Source organism: Callospermophilus lateralis, chromosome 5 (genome assembly GCF_048772815.1).
Source record: "Callospermophilus lateralis isolate mCalLat2 chromosome 5, mCalLat2.hap1, whole genome shotgun sequence".
Classification (NCBI taxonomy): domain Eukaryota; kingdom Metazoa; phylum Chordata; class Mammalia; order Rodentia; family Sciuridae; genus Callospermophilus; species Callospermophilus lateralis.
The window spans coordinates 122433855-122451523 of NC_135309.1; the positions used below are offsets into that span (position 1 = coordinate 122433855).

Below are 17669 nucleotides of genomic sequence, written 5' to 3' on the forward strand. Positions count from 1 at the left end.
TCTGTCTATGAATTATTAATACCATGGACACAGGCTTCCTAAACTATGTACTATGAGGGAGACGACATAAACTGTCAAAATGACTAATGCCTCTACAAAATCTTTACAAAGGAGAATCTGTAGAAACTCTGCCTAAGTTCATGCAAGTGCACAAGTCTGTGTACTTCTTAGACGTGGCAAAATGTAATCTAAGTCCACATTTATTGTTTGAATTCGCCAAGTTTTCTATGAAGAAATTTTTTTTTTTTTTTTTTCCTGGCGTAAAGGTACGAGGCAAGCTGTTGGACATACTTTCTTGAAAACTCAGATCCCTGGCTCAGGGTACTGTTTAATGGCTCTGTCCACAGGGCATGCTCACTGCCTCATTTCTAAGGTTAATCACTTGCACTTAATTTCAAGTCATTTTTTTCACTTTGAAAATTCTGAATGCCTCATTGAGGACGGTAAGTACAATGTGTACCAAGCCTCTGGTTTCAAAGTTCAGCTGTCTTTGAGTTATTTGACTAGACAAAAAGTCGAAAGATATCTTTCACAGCAGGGAAAGTGTAATTTTCCATGTCTTTTTGAAATAATTGAAGTGACTTTTCCCAAAAATTTCCATAAATAAATAAATTTACCAGTGGGACAATTTAATTTTGAGATGCCTCGGCAAAAATTTCAAAAGTAACCCTTTTTCCCTCCTTCTGTAATCCAGTCTCCAGCCTCATTCTTAGTGTGTACCCAATGCTTGAAGGACCAGGAGGGGATCCCAGGTTAAAATCAAATATTTCACATTTAGATTAATGGTATGAAAAGTTTTAGCCTCTAAAAAGTCTCTAAATTTGTGAGATTACAACACATACCTCATCTCTGTTATTTAATATTAAGTTGTTTCAGCAAACACTGGGAGAAGAGCTCTGGTGTCTGAGGTCATGCTTTTCAAATCTCTGTTGGGCCCTGCCATAATTTCCTGATTGTATTTCATATCACTTATCCACGTACCTTCCAGCAGATTCTCCTTGTGATGCACATGATTTCTGGGCTCCCACGTGAGGACAACTGTTTATCCTCCAAATCTACCAGGCAATTCTGCACACTGACTTAAACTTCTTGCAAAATCTACCTAGTCAGTTATATTTATAGTTTAGTGTTAGTGTATATTTTTGTGTACTTTGCTCAAAGTTGTTCAGTGTAGATATGAACCTACCAGAGGTTAGACTTAGCTCCCCCAATGGCAAATAGCAATAAAGCATGTGTGGGAGCGTGTTATACACCTAAGTCTTGTCCTCCCCTTCCTGCCCATTCACTTGCCCACAGAACTACCTTCTTTTTATGACCTTCAACAAATGGCAGGTTTTTTTTTTTTTTAGGGTGGGAGGTAGAGGTTTTAAGATTCTGTTTAAGGTCTTTGGTGCACTATTCCTATTTTTAACAGGTCTATCCAGTATGTACCTCTGGCTCATCTCCTAGACTATTTGTGATTAACAATCCCTAGGACTGGTCTAATTTTTTTCATAATTGCTTAATATTTTTATGAGACTCTTCTTTGAACTATGCAAGTATGTTCATGATCATTTCCCTGCCTTGTTGCCTTTTGTTTTACTATCACTACCTTCTAGAGCCTGTTTGACAAAAGTCTATTTCCATACCTACTCCATGAACCAGTCTGTATACCCAATTCCTACAGGTCCCTGGGAAAACTTAAAGTGCTTGGTCGCTGCAGCCCATCAGCCACCTCTCATTTCCCAAGGCTTCCATCTGTCCATCAATTCCTTCTCTAGTCCATCCATCGCCTCCTCTTCTCCCTTGGGCAAGTGTGTGGAGTTGTCCCTCCAAGACTCTAAGTCTCTAGTCACGCCAAAGTATCTTACCAGCCTCACTCACGCCCTAAAGCGAAGGAAGTATCTGTGGATGGTTCCCCGTAGAACCCCTATTTTTGGGCCTCGACTGCGGGACGTGGGTCTGTCCTGCGTCCGTCAGTCCCCAGTTTGCCTCTAATTCGGCAGGAACTTTACTCCGGAGGGGAGGAGAGGAACGGCAGAGTGGGTGCGGTCCAGAACAGAGACTGGCGGGCGCGGGCCCCCGAGGGGTCGCCAGGCGGAGTGGGCGTGCTATCGGGCCGGGGGCGTCGCGGGCCGCCCTGCCCTATAAGGGGCCGAGCCGCCTCTGCCGCCGGGCGGGTGCCGGGCGGACCGCAGCGGCGGCGGCGGCGGCGGCTGCTGCGATTGGCTCAGGCGCCCCATCCGGGGACTGGGCTCGGCGCTGCTCGTTCGCCCTAAAGGTACCAATATGGCGGAGGTGAGCAGGGAAACCGGGCAGGAGCGGCCGGGCTGGAGCTGGCACCCGGCGGCCCCTTTTGACTCCCGAGGCAGCCTGGGGGACCCAGGGCTCCTCCCGTGGCCCTACGGGGGGCGGCGCGGCGACGCGGGGGTCGCGGGGCGGCAACGGGCCGCGGCCGGGCCGGCTGGGGGGCGGGAGCGGGCGCGGGAGCGGTCTCCCTCCGGGACTAGGCCGCGGCGGCTCCGGCCCTAGCCCGGCCGGGCGATGGGGCCGGACCGAGGCGTCGGTCGTCGGCTACGAGCCCCTGTGCGGGCTCGGTGCTTTGCCGTGTCCCGGGTCACTGACGCGGCCGCCGGCCCCTCCGCGCCGCCTTTCGGAGCCGGGGTGGGTGGAAACCGGCCGACCGCCCCCCCTCCGCGGCCGGATTGCAAAGCGGGGAGCGGGCTGCGCCACTGCCCTGCGGGAGGAGTGCGTTATGCCCCCAGCCCACAGACCCGGGCTGCAGCGCGAAGGAGCCGCTCGCTCCACTTTGCTCCGGGTGCGGAGAGGAGCGGGATGCGCGGCCGCCGGGCTTCACCGGCGAAGAGCGGGACTCCCCGCCCCGCAGCCCGGGAGGTGCGAGCGCCCCTGGGGTGAAGGGGGCAGACCTGGACCCTTGACACCCTCCCCAGGAGAGCGGCTATATAGTCCCTTTTTCTGGGTGGAGGGGGAATGCTGGGCAATCGAAACTGCCTGGGCTATCTCCCCCGGGACTAGTGAGCTGGGGGGAGGGGGCGGCGGCGATAGGAGCCCCTCTGCAGGAGCTGGCTGGGCCGAGGGGCGAGCTGGCGGGCCCTGAGAGAGACTGAACACCCAGGAAGGAACCAGTATCCCCCGGACTGAGAGGCCGCGTCTTGGGATTCGGAAGAGGATAGGGAGCTCCTGCTTTGGTTTGGGGACGAGTGTCCGGTTCGAGCCGGCCTATGCTCCCGGCAGAGGACAGCCCCCGAGTTGGGGCTCCCGGGCCCTCAGGGGCAGACACACTCTTAGAAGGCGAGTCCCTTCCAGGAAAGGGTTGCTTTTCGAGGAGTTGCCTGGGGCCGTGGAGAGCTGGGTGGGAATTGGGGGACTCCCAAGTTGCCAGGGATGGGGGACTGATGCCGTGAGCCCACTCTCTGGGTTTTGCTTCTTCGTTCTGAAACTTGCTGAGCTTTAGAAAGCCGCTTTCAGTTGCCTGTTAGATTCTGGGTTTTGTCCCGGGTCTGCGAGTTTGTACACAGGGGACTCGAGGAGGAAGGCGAGGCAGCCAAGAGGGGGCCCGAAAGGGGCCGGGAGCGATCGGAGCGAAGCTACGTCTTGCACTTTTTGGCAGCTGCGGAGGAGCGCTCGGCTCCGCCCCCTCTGCGCCCTGTTGCCGAAGCTGCCTCTTTTCCTGGCTACGCGATCTAACCTCACGTTTTCTTCTCTTTCTCTCCTAGGCTTCTTTTGGAAGTTCGAGCCCAGGTTTGTCTTATTTTTTACCTCTTCAGTGGGTCCCAGAGGTTAATGGGTCTTGAAGGCATGTTGGTAAAGAATCCTGCTTGAAAAATTATACTGTAGTTTTTCATCGTTAAGAATTTCAATGTGCATTTGATAATTAAGGATTTCAGTGTGCATTTGGTAATTAAATTGTTCGAGAAAGGAACAGTTATACTCTTTTTTTCCCCCTTGCATGTTGAAAAATACACCTTGTTACAAAGCTGCTGATAGACAAGTGAGCTTTTAAATAGTGTCTTTAATTTTCACATATATGTTTTCCTCCAAGTCCAAAACAGTGAGTACCCAATCAACTTTTCACCAACTTTTGCAGTTTGGATTTTAGTTTCTGTTTGTTCAAGAAATTGAGCTCTACTTTTTCTGAATTTGGTGGCTGCTTAGGTTGATTGGTAACTGGAACTCCCCATCTCTTCTAAGTCTCCTTTTCTTAATTGAGAAATGTCTATAGTTTGTGTGAAAACTGAGAGTTAAAGCTATCTTTAAAACACACATATATTCCAAATTTGGCACAGAAGACGGGTGATAGAAGATTTTTTAGCTGAGACAACATTAGAGCTTCTGGAAGTGTTTCTTGATCTTTTTGAGGTTAGAAGCTCTTGTTAGGATTTGATAAAAATAAGGGACTCTCCCTGAATGCTCTAGATAGGGATAGTTATACATAGAGTGGGGGCTTGTGGGATCCCTGAAGCTGATCCATGGCGAGGAACTTTCCTCCTGTGCTAAGATATAAGGTGTATTTGTTTCAACTTCTCATCCTCTTTACAGTTCCCCTCTTAACTGCCACTTTCTCCTGTCATAGGGTCCAGGGAAAGCACCTCTGGATCTGTCCACTTCCCTTAGTTCACCTAGAGACTTTTAAATCATGCTGCTAAGGAATCAACTTAGTGGAGTGTGTATGAGCCCCCAGGTTTTTCATTGCATATTGCCATAGAATGAACAATTCATTGTTTTTGCAATATTACTTTTTGTATTTAGTCAAAGGTCTTACTTGATTATCCTGTTGGGTATTATAATTAACACTAAATTGAAGGAATTTATGATTACTTTAAAAATAGCTATCTATACATTAAAAATTGTTTTCAAAAGTTTTGCTAATTTTGAGACAAACATTTCTTTGTTATGACTGATTTCAGGGAAAGAATATTTATGTACATGATGCCAAACATCTGGATGATAATGGAAATTTTCCATTTTGCATCACTGTTTGTTAGAAGTTGTGATCTAAATAAAAAGGCAAAACACAGTGTGCTGTTGATGTCTAAACAGACACTTATAACCTGTTTTTAATCAGTTCACCAATTTTTAAAGAGAAATTTGGAACTAAAAGAAATTCTTAAGTCAATTCAGCCAACCTTATGTGTTTTACAAATGAAAAGTTTGAGCTACACCCAGTAAATTTAAATAGGTCCCTGAAAGTCAAGGACAAAGCCAGGAATAGGTCCTCAGGCCCTTCTGTTTTATGCAGGACACTTTGACAAAGCAATAGTAGTTTGTAGGAATTCCTTAGAAAAGAAAATCTGTAATGGGTGCATGTTCTGTTATTGAGCTAGTTAATAAATGCTCATCTTTGTCTTTTAAGTTAAGCCACACCTACTTCATCATGTTTTTCAGATGAGCAGATAATATTTTCAACTGCAAAGAAATAGCATCATAATGTAAGCTTTCTAAAGAATTAAGTACCATAAATTGTATTCTTCTTAGGACTAATAGAGTTTTCTGAACTCAGAATCAGAAACATTGAATTTTATCTGTAGTTTTTCCATAGTGAAAAAATTTTAGCCTATTTCACTGTTTTGGTAATGATCTCACATTGTGTTTAAATGTTTGAAATTTTAAAATATTAGTTTGGCTCAAAGTAGATTAACTTTTTCTTCTCCAAATTCTGATATTACTTTCCCTCCATATTCTTGAAAGTTGCTGGTCTAATTGAATTAGATGTTAGAATAAAACATGGAGGAAGGGCTGTTTTTTATAAATCATATTTCATTCTCTTGGGATTATGGATTTTATTCATTTATTTTTGTTTTTGGAATATTCAATTGACTTCCTATTTGCTATTAAAAATTATTATAATTTTATAAATAAGTGTGAATTGGCCAAAACAACTGGCAATGGGTTATGTCTTCTAAAACTTTCAGATAATGATTTTCTGTGGTCTCTTTGTATAATCCTAACAACTGTATTAATAATCTAAAGTAAAGCATAGATTTGTAGTTTAATACTTGACTGACTGATGCTGGGGAGCTTGAAATACTGTTATACATATGTAAATGATACAGTGCTTTTAAAAACTAAATTTCTGAATAGCTGTTTCACAGAAATTTGATTTTTGTCCTATAAGCAAAATTTCTGTTGAGTTTTGTGTCTTTATTTGAGGGTTAAAATTTGGTAAAATTTACATTCTTTTCTGAAGTGTTAGACTTCATGGTTAGTGGATTCTTGAGAAGTTTTCCATTCTTGGAAATTTAATTCTTCTGACATTTGCCTTTGTTTTTAAAACAAATGTCTTAAATTAACTAATAAGCAAGTTTCATTGCTTTTCTGTTGGAATATTTATTTAAGACCACGCCATTTAAATCACTTTACTGGTATTGTAAGTTGGACCCCTTGTAAAAGTGTTTGTAAATTATTCTGCCTTGTTCTTTTCCTGATTTTAATATCTTTTCAGAATCACATGGTCTTACTTTATAACCTATAAAATATATAGTAAATTTATAGGAACGCATTTTTATTTTGTAAATAACCTTGTGAATATGTTAAGTGATTCAGTTTGTTTTATTCCAGTTGGGTCTTTGTCTTCTGAGGATCATGATTTTGACCCCACTGCTGAGATGTTGGTCCATGACTATGATGATGAAAGAACTCTTGAAGAAGAAGAGATGATGGATGAGGGTAAAAACTTCAGTTCTGAAATTGAAGACTTAGAAAAGGTAAAGGTTTTACTTTAGTATTTTAACACAAACTTTTGGTAAAAATTTTGAAATACTCCTGTAAATTATTTTGCAATTTACCTGAAATAAAAGTAGCATGTGCATATTTCTTTTTTTAACCTCACTTTTTAGAATGTCAGTGGTTTTCTCATTTTGAGAGTATCATAATAAATATTTTTTAATTTTTCAAAGTTAATTTATATCTGTCAAACTAATTTTTTAGCTTATCAGCACAGTGAAATAGGTATACGCAGTCCTCTAACACAAGAGAAAAGTGAAATATAAGAAATCTAGACCCTAAACTCAATTTTGAATCCCATCCAGCCTTCTTTTCATTATATCCATACCATTCTGTTGAGGGTAAAACTAAGTAGTATAGTAGATACAGGAAGAAGTCTTTTTCTTCATAAAACTTAAAAAGACACTGGAAAAATTTTACTGTATTTTCAAATGTAGATCAGTGATATGCCTTCCCCTATCCTCTAGTCATCTTTTAAAAAGTTGTTAGGATTGAATGTATATATAGCTTATTTATTTATTTATTTATTCAGTACCAGGGATTAAATCCAGGGGTACTTAACTTAACCACTGAGCCATATCCTCAGCACTTTCTATTTTAATTTTTAAATTTTGAGACAGGGTCTCGTTAAGTTGCTAAGGGCCTAGCTAAGTTGCTAAGGCTGGCTTTGAACTTGTGATCTTCCTCCTGAGCCGCTGGGAGTATAGGCATGTACCACTGTGCCTGGCTTGGTTTATAACTCTATAAACCCAAAATCAATACAAAGAAATGAGCTGTACTTTAAATCTATATTTATACTAGGACAATAGAGAAAGGCCTTCATAGTAGTCAGCTTGAAAACTCTAGGATTATACTTGCCTATAGATTAATGTTACTGAAAATTTCTAATTAGCTCAAAAAAATTATTATTCAGGAATAATATTGAATAATACTATCCTCTAAGTTCTCTCTCTTTTTTTGGGGGGGGGGGGGATTGAACCCAGGGGCATTTAAACCACCGAGTCACATCCCAGCCCTTTTTTGTATTTTATTTAGACACAGGGTCTCACTGAGTTGCTTAGGGCCTCACTATGTTGCTAAGGCTGGCTTTGAACCTGGTATCTTCCTTCCTCAGCCTCTTGGGCTTTTAGAATTTCAGGTGTGCACCATTGTGCCTGGCTCTTCTAAGTTCTTATATCTCTCTTTTTTATGGAAGGTAAAGCACCCTCTTATATAATCTCCTCTACTTAGTATCTTTGTGAGTCAGGGGTGGGGTGTTACTGCATTTCTTTCTTCATGTTAATGCACAGAGAAACAGAAGGCAGATTCTTCAGGGCCTGACATTTTCTAAACACATTCAGTCATTTGTTTAGTTATTCAACATGATCTCAGATTTAGACTTATTCACTTAATAGTATATCCTATAAAAGCCAAATTTATGAGTATTAAACTAAAAATACCATGAAATACTTGGTTGAAAAAGAAGTCTTTTGCCTGCTTCTCCTTTCAGTGTGGTGATAAAATGTCACCTGTTGATGACAAAAGATGCCAAAGAGTCTCAAACTCTACCTTGCCTTTATTCAGGCAATTCCTTCTTACTTCTTATGAATGGGCAGCCTAGAATAACTGAGAATTAACAGTCTAGCTGATGTTGTCACTAAGTCAGGGTCTGTGGTACATCCTGGAGTTAGAAAAGTGAATAGTTTGACAATGTTCCTGAACTCTAGGAGCTTACAATCTAGTATAGGATGGCAGTGGGAACAAGATTTTTAACATGATATCCTTGTGACAACTATGGAAGAAGGAAGCAATGAGCGGTATGGGAGGAAGGATGTATAGATTGTATAAAATATGTTTAGCCTTGTATGGAAGTTCAGGGAAGCATAGATAATACTTCTCTCCTATGTTGTAAATTAGAATTGCTGCTGTGGGCATGTTTTATGGGGATGGGGCAGAAGTCTCAAGTGGTCTCATGATAATGTGTTTGTTGTTAAAAGCATACAGATAGCAATCTAGTTCAACATCATGTAAGAAATGTTTGATAGAAATACAGTTGGTCGCAGTGGTTCACAACTGGTTCTAGTTACTTGGGAAGCTGAGGCAGGAGGATTCCAAGTTTGAGGCCAGACCTAGCAACTTGGTGAGATCCTGTCTCAAAAAATAAAAAAGGGCTAGAGATGTAACTCAGTGGTAGAACACCTCTGGTTTCAATACCCAGTACCAGGAAAAAAAAAAAGACGTCAGACTACATTTTAGTATGCAAAAAAATAGCTATTTGTCAATAAAATAGAACTGTGTTACATTTATTATGTTAAATTACTTACTACTCAAGCATGGATAATCGATGATGTTTATAGGATGGCAAGATTATTTATTTATTTGTTTGTTTATATTTATGTGGTGCTAGGGATTGAACTCAGGGCCTTATACATGTAAGGTAAGGCAAGTACTCTACCAGCTGAGCTATACCCCTACACAAGATTTTATTTTTTAGATTTTTAAGTTTTATTCTTTGAGAGGCTATAATAATATATGCCTTGGTCTGTGTTGAGTGAGTTTCAAAAGGGAATTGCGTGCATGCCTGTCGTCCCACTACTTGAGAGGCAAAGGTAGGAAGATCACTTGAGACCAGTCTGGGCAACATAGCAAGAACCTGTCTCAAAAAAAAGAATAGGTAAACACAAAAAGTAAAATAGAAGATAGATTGAAGTAATCAACAGTAAATTTACTAGCTTAGCTATTGTCCCTCCTCCTGTGGTTTTTTATTTTGTTTAGTAAATATTGATAATTAAATTTTTTGTAATGTCACTAAGTTTATATATTCAGAAAAATCCTATGTCCTTAAAGTGTTTTAGCTTCTCAGTATGTACTTGGATAGTAGCTTCTTGGCAAAATAAGATGACCTTTAAATAAATCCTAGAAAGACCCAAGAGCTGTGTCTTCATTCAGAAAGCTGATCCTTCTCATGGAGCAGTGAATAAGAAGAGCTATTTCTAAGAGTGACTTTCTACTTACTTCCTCTGATTTACGCTTCTTATCTGTAGTAAACATAACAGTAATCTCTATTCTTTATTGATTTGTAATGAAAATGAACATGAATAAAAGACAAATATTGAGAGGAGTATTAAATTTTTAGAAGAAATTATTTATTTTGATTATATATCGTAATTTATTACTAGAACAATGATTTAGGTATTGGTGCATGTTAACAGTCTTGGGCATGATGTGAATATTTAAATAAATTATAAATAAGTTTTTATGTCATGGTAAATAAATTTGATTGTCAGCTTGTAAATTTTGGGCTCTTGTGGAAATTTTTCCATATCATGTGGTACAGAAAATAAGAGAGGTACAAAATCAGTTTTCTTATAGTAGCTCTTTGGTAAGTATGTGACTAGATTATGTAAATAGATTGTAATTTTTAAAAATATTAAAGGGTTTATCATAATTTTATATATTTTAATTTTTTCATATTATTGCTTTCTGAATGCTTTTAATTTAATAGTTCTAGGTAAGATCTAGAACTTCTATTTACTTATTTTTTTGCCACTGGGAATTGGACCCAGGGGCACTTTACCACTGAGTTCTACTCCCAAGTTCTTTTAATTTTTTATTTTGTGACAAGGTCTCACTAAAATACTGATGCTGGCTTCAAACTTGTGATCTTTTTGCCTCAACCTCCTGAGTCCCTGATGTGAGCTAAAATGCCCAGTGGATCTAGAACAAATTGTTCGTAACCATTCCTGCTTTAATAAAAATATAGATTTCTCCCTGTTGTTTAAAAATTCCTCCCAAATTCAGAAAAGTATAAATAAATGAGAAAGTTTAAAAAAAATTATCATTAATGCCACTTAAACTTTTTAGCATAGATGCTTTAAAAAGTTGAAAATTAAGTACTGTTTTACAAGGTATTAAACAGATGTTACATTAGTTACTAAAATTGATCTGCACCTCACAGTGATGTTTGACCTATCCAGCAACGCCATCAGATATATCAGATGAGTATTGTCAGTATTTCCTTGGCTCAGAGGCCTTATTGAGTGTAAGATGTACCATTGCTTTAGAAATAGTGTAGATGGGTTCAAGGAAGAATACAATTTGTTGATAATGAGTTGCATCCTAGTTTCTGAAATTTGAGGCTGTGCTTCATAGAATGAAGGAAATAATGGTATTTTCCTTTTTACAGATAAGAAAATGGAGGTGAAAGGGATTAGGTGATTGCTCAGGGTAATTGTTAGCAATTATTGTGTCCTCTGTCTCTAAATTTTACACTTTTCTAATATAGACTTTCCACTTATAAAGAAGTTTGTTGACAATTGTGATTAGACTAACTGTGTCACTTAGAATTAAGTAGGTTCAATAAAATGTCCCCCAAAATAAGGAAGGAGAGAAAAATCTCTATTTGGGATGAGGTGCTAGATAAAACTTCTAAGTGAATCTCACCACTACAGATCCTTAAAGCCCTTGAAATATACTAATTCAGTTTTGAAAAAAAATGTTTTTATTCTTCAGAGGACTGAGTACATTATGGATAGACTGCGATAGAAAGTTCATATATTAAGTGCTTCAGAGATAGGATTCACGTTTTCCAGTTTTAACAGTTTTATAATAGATAATTTGTATTTTAAAACCAGTCCCCTCTAGAGAATCTACAGAGTGGCATTCCTTGAACTTAGTAAGGAGGTTACCACTAAGGTGGTTATCATCTCCTTCAACAGATCATCATGCCTGTGTCTTTGCAGAGAAAGGAGGGTTTTTCACGAGTGACGACCAAGAATCTCCTCTTTCTTCCACACAAACTTTTATTCTTTTCCCTCCTGTCCCAGATCACATCCGTCCTGCCCTTAGTTTATTATAGTTTAAAATTTTTTTTTATTTAAACATAGAACCTTACTGATGTGCTTTCCACATTTGGAAGATGATATCTCTGACCCCATTTTGCCCTCATTCTCCAGTTTCAGAGATGTATATGTACTCTCTCTCCTCCCATTCCAGTCCTACCTTGACTTCTTCCACCTCACTATAAAGTCACTGACTGCCAGATACTAAGAATTCTTGTCTATCTCATTTGATTTCTCTTTGGTATTTGACCCAAGTGACCATCCCTGGTTTCTCCACGCTTGCTTATTCATAAAATCCTGCTTTCTCCTAGTTCTGCTTCTTCTCTCAGATATTTCCCTTTCTCATTTATGGACTTGTCTGTTTTTGCCCACATAGTAGTTGATGACATTCTCCCAACCCTTAGCTTTTTGCCCTTTCTGGGTGATCTCATTCAAGCCTACAGCTTCAGCTTTTGCCTTAAACTCATTACCATGTCAAACCCTTGAGTTTGTGTTTCTATGTTATAATGGTGCTACAGGTCTCTAACTTCCTGGGCCAGAAATCTTGCAGTTCTTTTATACTCCTATGTTGCTTTCATTTCCTCTGTCAATTAAGTCAAGAAATCAATTCTTTTTTCTAAATTTAGAAAATAATTATCTTCCTTAGTTCAGATTCTTATTCTTCTCCTTCCCTAGAATGTTTTTTCCAAAATGCAAATCATGCTCAAGATTTTTTAGACATATATCCTGTTGCCTATAGAGTAATAGGTCTGAAAGGTCTTCTAATAAAGCATAGATCCCCTCTCTTTTCTCTCTGCCCTCTCTGTGGGTGAGCTCATCAACTCCTGTGGCTTTAAATATCATCTAGATGCTAATGAATGCCAGATTTATATCTTTAGCCCAGCCTGATTCTCTAAGCTCCAGGCTCATGGCCAACTTGACTTTTCTACTTGGATGTCTCAGTTCTCTCAAACTTAACTTGTGTCTTCTGCAGAACTCTTATTTTTTTTTTTCTTCAAAAACCTTTTCTTCCTTTAGTCTTTTCTGTCTCACTTATTATCTAGAGGTTACTACCCTCTGGAGACTTGCTCAAATAGAAATCTGCAGATTTGTCTTTCCCTCACCCTTCACTCCTACATCTAGTAACCTGTTTGATTCCACTCCAGGATATATCTCATCTATTCATTTCTGTTTGTGTCTATATCATTACCTTAGATCAGCATGAAGCTCCTTAAGTGATCTTTGTATCTCTCCATTCCCCACGCTGTTGACTTTTCTTCATGTAGCTGCCCAGTATTTTAAAAAGAAATGTTATATCTCTCCAGTTTTTTAATTCTCCAGGGGTTTCTCATTGCTCTGTGAATAAAGTCCAAGTTCCTTTCCCTGGCCACAGGTCTTCCTCTGATCTGTCCCAACCTCTTTTGCCATTCTTCTCTTGAGTCCCTCTTCATTCTACTCATTGAGTTTTGGCCACTCAGTTTAGTGGCAGTTATCTTCAGGCTTCACAGGTCTTTTCCTTGGCTTGAAATGCTCTTTAGGAGATTGGCCATAACTCAGACTTTGAGCCTCATCTGAAGATCTTTTCCTGTCTTTCTCTGTTGCTCTATAAAATGGACCCCTAATGTTACTCTATTAAATGGACCTCTAATGTTACTCTGTATCTCAGGGTTTGTTGTGTTTCCTTTTTAGTGATCATAATTGGCAGTTCTATATGCATATATATTATTAGTACCCTCTAGACTATAAGCTATAACAGGGCAAGCAAGGCCTGTGTTTCATACCAGCATCTGGCGTGATGGCCTTCTGGCATATACTCAGTGCTCAGTGGTCATGGACACACCTCCCTTGGACATGTCCCTTATGTGTCAAAAGACTCTTCTTTTTTTAAGAGTTAACTCATTGCTTTCCCTCTCTGTATATCTCTACTTTGATATCATTTTTCCTGGGGTGTAGGTTTCCCTTCTTTGTATTTACAAACTCATAGCACTAATTCTAGAATTGGGTATTGCAGCCATTACATTGTATTATAATTGTTGACTTGACAGTTTCTCTCACCAGCACTGAATTATTTTAGTGTAAGAATTTCACTATGAATTTCTATATCCATAGACGGTAACCCTCAGCAAAGTACCTAGAAGTCAATACATGATGAGAAGGTGGACCATCAGTGCTAATAAGTGAAAATTGCTATCTTCCCACCATGTCATAAGAGACTCTAAATTGGATTCTGGTCACCTTTGAGGGTTCTTTGGTTTAAGAAAAGAATAATTCATTGAAGGTTTCCACAGTGGGTGAATTTATGTCTGCCCTGACCATCCAATTCGATTTGTGCTGACTCTAGGCTCCCAAAGCAGGGTTTTGTTTGTTTGTTTAAGTTGATTTTAATCCCAAGCTGAAAGGATTTCATGAGTGACATGATTTTATAGTCATTAGAAAGGCATATGTCTGGGTTGGGGTTGTAGCTCAGTAATAGAACTCTTGCCCAGTGTGTTCAAGGCCCTGGGTTCCATCCCTAGCACTATGGGTGGAGTGGGGGGAGATAATTGCAAAGAAAGGTATATGTCTCCTGCAAATTTATGAATTCATATTCTATCATATCCCGTATTCTAAGTTCATTTAGAATGCTTCAGTCCCAGTCAAGCACAGTGGTATGAAAGTTTCATACTTGAAATAGTGAAGGCCATATTTTGGGGATCTTCAGAGCCTTTATCCCTTTTGGGCCCTGGTGAGTAACCAGCATCTGTCTAGGAGTAATCACTGCTACTATCAGCTCACTTTGTGATCACATGTGGGCATGTTTTATACATTTGGTTTTAACATTTTCATTGTCTATGCTTCATGACTTAGATGTTTTGTCTAAAAGAAAAAACTAAACCAATAAGCAACTATAGAAATAAGTCACTTAAATTCATGGACAAAGACATCTTTTAAAATGTTTAATGCATTAATTAGTTCATGAGTATATAGTTTTGAAGTTACTTATTTGATAATTATAAAGAGTTTTTTTAATACTTTAGTTTTTAAACTAAAATCTATTTAAAAGGGAAATATAACACTTATATTCAGATGAATTAGTTGAGGGGGAAACAGTGACTGGGTGTCATTCTGAGTGATGGCATAGGTAGTTATAACATGGGTAGCACTGGAGCCAGAATATGTGATTTTATTAAAGCTATTAGTAAGACAACTTGCAGGACTGGGATTCAAACCCAGAATTAAGCTTCAGTTTTCTCACCTGTGAGAGAGATTAATACAATCTTGATTGGATGTTTGTGAAGAAGTCAGACAGACTGGTATGAAATATCAGTTGTTATAAGAATGCTAAAGGACGCTAACATAAATTTTGCAAGTGTTAGTGTTCAGTCAAAGATTTATTATCAGTGTCTTCTAATTAATAGGAGGAATAAACAAGTAATCACATGTTATTTAATTGCAAGGAAACAAGCAACAAATTACATGAAGTAAGTGAATGAAAATATTTTCAATGCATCTTTATAATAATGTAAAAGTTAAAGATCTTCACCAAAGCAGATTCTTGGAGAATTTTTAAAGAATGAAATGATGTTAGGAAATAAAAACTGGGCTGGGGATGTGGCTCAAGTGGTAGTGCGCTTGCCTGGCATGCGTGCGGCCCGGGTTCGATCCTCATCACCACATACAAACAAAAGATGTTGTATCCGCTGATAACTAAAAAATAAATATTTTAAAAAAAAAAAAGGGAAATAAAAACTGATTTTTGTTATTAATTAATTAGAGCTCTAGAAGTTTTGTCTTGTTTTCTGACAGTAATACAAAAAGAAAAACTAAAACTTGGTTTTGATTGATAACTGCTATTTTGATAATGTGCTTTATGAACTTAAGAGCATTGCGACATCTGCTAAGTTGTGCTATAATTGTGACATCTGCTAAGTTCATGTTTGTGTCCTGGCCTGAATAGGAAGGAAACATGCCTCTAGAAGATTTACTGGCATTCTATGGCTATGAACCTACAATTCCAGCAGTTACTAATTCCAGTGCAAATAGCTCTCCAAGTGAACTTGCTGATGAATTACCAGATATGACACTGGACAAAGTAAGTACAAACATTTAAAAGAAAAATTCAGAGGGCTGGGATTGTGGCTCGGTGGTAGAGTCCTTGTCTAGCATGGGCGAGGCACTGGGTTTGATCCTCAGTACCACATAAAAATAAACAAATAAAAATGAAAGCATTATGTCCACCTACAACTAAAAAAATAAGTAAAAATTCAGGATCCATTTCTATTGATTGTTTTATTAGAATTCCCTTTGTTTAAAGCATTTTATAATGCTGGCATATAAACTTTATATTGACCCATAGCTCTTATCATTTTGATTTAAACTTTGTTTAATAGTTTTAATCACACTATTTTTAATAATATAATAATACTACCTACTATTTTAAGAGTGGGAAATAGGAATTTATTGCATACCTAACTATTCTCTAGTATTTTTTTCATTTTTCTTTTGTAGATAGATATATTGTATTTAAGTAGATTTTGCTTTAACTTCTTTCAATCTACAAACATAAGAATGTGTTGGTTAATAAAACCCCCAGAAGCCTTCAAACCCAGCTTGCTTAGGCATGGAGTAGTTGAAGAAAAGTTCTGTTTTCTGGGCTCTCAGAAGTGACAGCAGCCATAGTAGCCAAGGATGTGGTGACCTTGGTGATTCTGCCTCACCCTCCCATGTAGTTGGGACTATAGGTACACAACACAATACCTGGTTGTGGTGAGGCTCACTACCTGCAGAGGAGAATCCACACAGCCTATGCTTTGCTAACATAACAGTTCCCTGGAAAGCTTTCCTTGGCTTTCAGGTCTTAGGCAGGGAGAGGAATATACATTTTGGAACCAGTCCTATGAGTTATGTTTTTCCCATTTTGAGTTAAATGTGATGTTAAATGTACCACAAACCTTAGTTTCCATTATCACTTAGTATTGAGTGATGCTGCATTCTAGGCATAAGGATAACTGTACACTTATATAAAAATTAATTCAAACTTGCTTTTAAAATTATATCATTAGTTGGACTTTTAAAATTGTTAAAAGAGTGGAATTTGAAAACATTTTTAAATTTTTATTTTATTGTTGATGGAAAGTAAATATAATTGTTAACCACTTAGATTATTTTGTGTGTGTGTGTGTGTGTGTGTGTGTGTTTTTTTTAATCTTTTTTGGAACTGGGGGTCAAACCCAGGGCTTTGCGAATGCAAGGCAGACGCTTTGCCACTGAGCTATATGCCAGCTTTATTTTTTTGTTTGTTTGTTTGTTTAGTTTTGAGATGAGATTTTGTTATATTGCTCAGGCTGGCCACAAAACTTCTGGGCACACAAGTGATTCTGCCTCATCCTCCCATGTAGTTGGGACTGCAAGTACACACCACCATACCTGGCTAGAAGTCAGATTATTTTTGTTGAAAATTAGCTGTAACTCTATTTAAGTTCTCCCCACATTTCACAAATTAGGCAAATTATTTGTCTTAAGTGTGTAATTGCATTTGTATTATTCTTATTAATAGTATATTATTAAGTGTATAATTAAATTTTAAATGTCCAAATATTTATATGAAGTAAATTATAGGAGATTTCAAAATTACTTTGCAAAACTAATAAGACATCAACTGGTTACTAATTGTATTATTTTATTAAAAATAAGAAGATATTTTTCTTAATTGATGAAATATAATCCTTTCTAACTAGTACTGCCTTCCTATTCTTCCAGGAAGAAATAGCGAAAGACCTCTTGTCAGGTGATGATGAGGAAACTCAGTCTTCTGCAGATGATCTGACACCCTCGGTGACGTCTCATGAAACTTCTGATTTTTTCCCTAGACCTTTAAGATGTAAGAAACCCAGACATTACTGTTTGGGTTTTTTTTTGGGGGGGGGTGTGTGTGTGTGTGTGTGTGTGTGCGCGCGCGCAAACATGTATGTGCATGCACAGTGCTGAGAATTAAACTCCAGAACCCATGGTAGTGTGAGTACAGTAATTTATGTTTAATTGTTTATTCTAGAATGATGTGTTTTACATAGTTTAAATAAAATATTATTATAATTGGAACAATATTATTATCACCTTTTTGTTGGGATAGAGATAGTAAACTAAAGGCTGTTTAAAAATAGAAACATT

At 38.6% G+C, this 17669-nt stretch overlaps 2 protein-coding genes across 6 annotated transcripts in view; one reads left to right on the forward strand and one right to left on the reverse strand.

Annotated features, from left to right (window-relative positions):
- The first annotated feature begins 2235 nt into the window (after positions 1 to 2235).
- Positions 2236 to 17669, forward strand: part of Mier3 (MIER family member 3) — a 30369-nt gene continuing 14935 nt past the window's right edge. For 2 of the 5 annotated variants that reach the window (XM_076857267.2, XM_076857269.2), the window contains exons 1-5: positions 2261 to 2277; positions 3717 to 3741; positions 6559 to 6704; positions 15460 to 15594; positions 17262 to 17382. In XM_076857267.2, the coding sequence (XP_076713382.2) occupies positions 2269 to 2277; positions 3717 to 3741; positions 6559 to 6704; positions 15460 to 15594; positions 17262 to 17382 (436 nt within the window). In that variant the 5' untranslated portion in view covers positions 2261 to 2268. Of the gene's footprint in view, positions 2278 to 2821; positions 2875 to 3714; positions 3742 to 5385; positions 5430 to 6558; positions 6705 to 15459; positions 15595 to 17261; positions 17383 to 17669 lie in introns of those variants that run through there. The other 3 variants (XM_076857272.2, XM_076857271.2, XM_076857270.2) reach the window with 3 other exon arrangements.
- Positions 6603 to 17669, reverse strand: part of Setd9 (SET domain containing 9) — a 35861-nt gene continuing 24794 nt past the window's right edge. Inside the window, exon 6 of the mRNA XM_076857274.1 lies at positions 6603 to 6694. Within this exon, the coding sequence (XP_076713389.1) occupies positions 6676 to 6694 (19 nt within the window). The 3' untranslated portion in view covers positions 6603 to 6675. The remainder of the gene's footprint in view (positions 6695 to 17669) is intronic.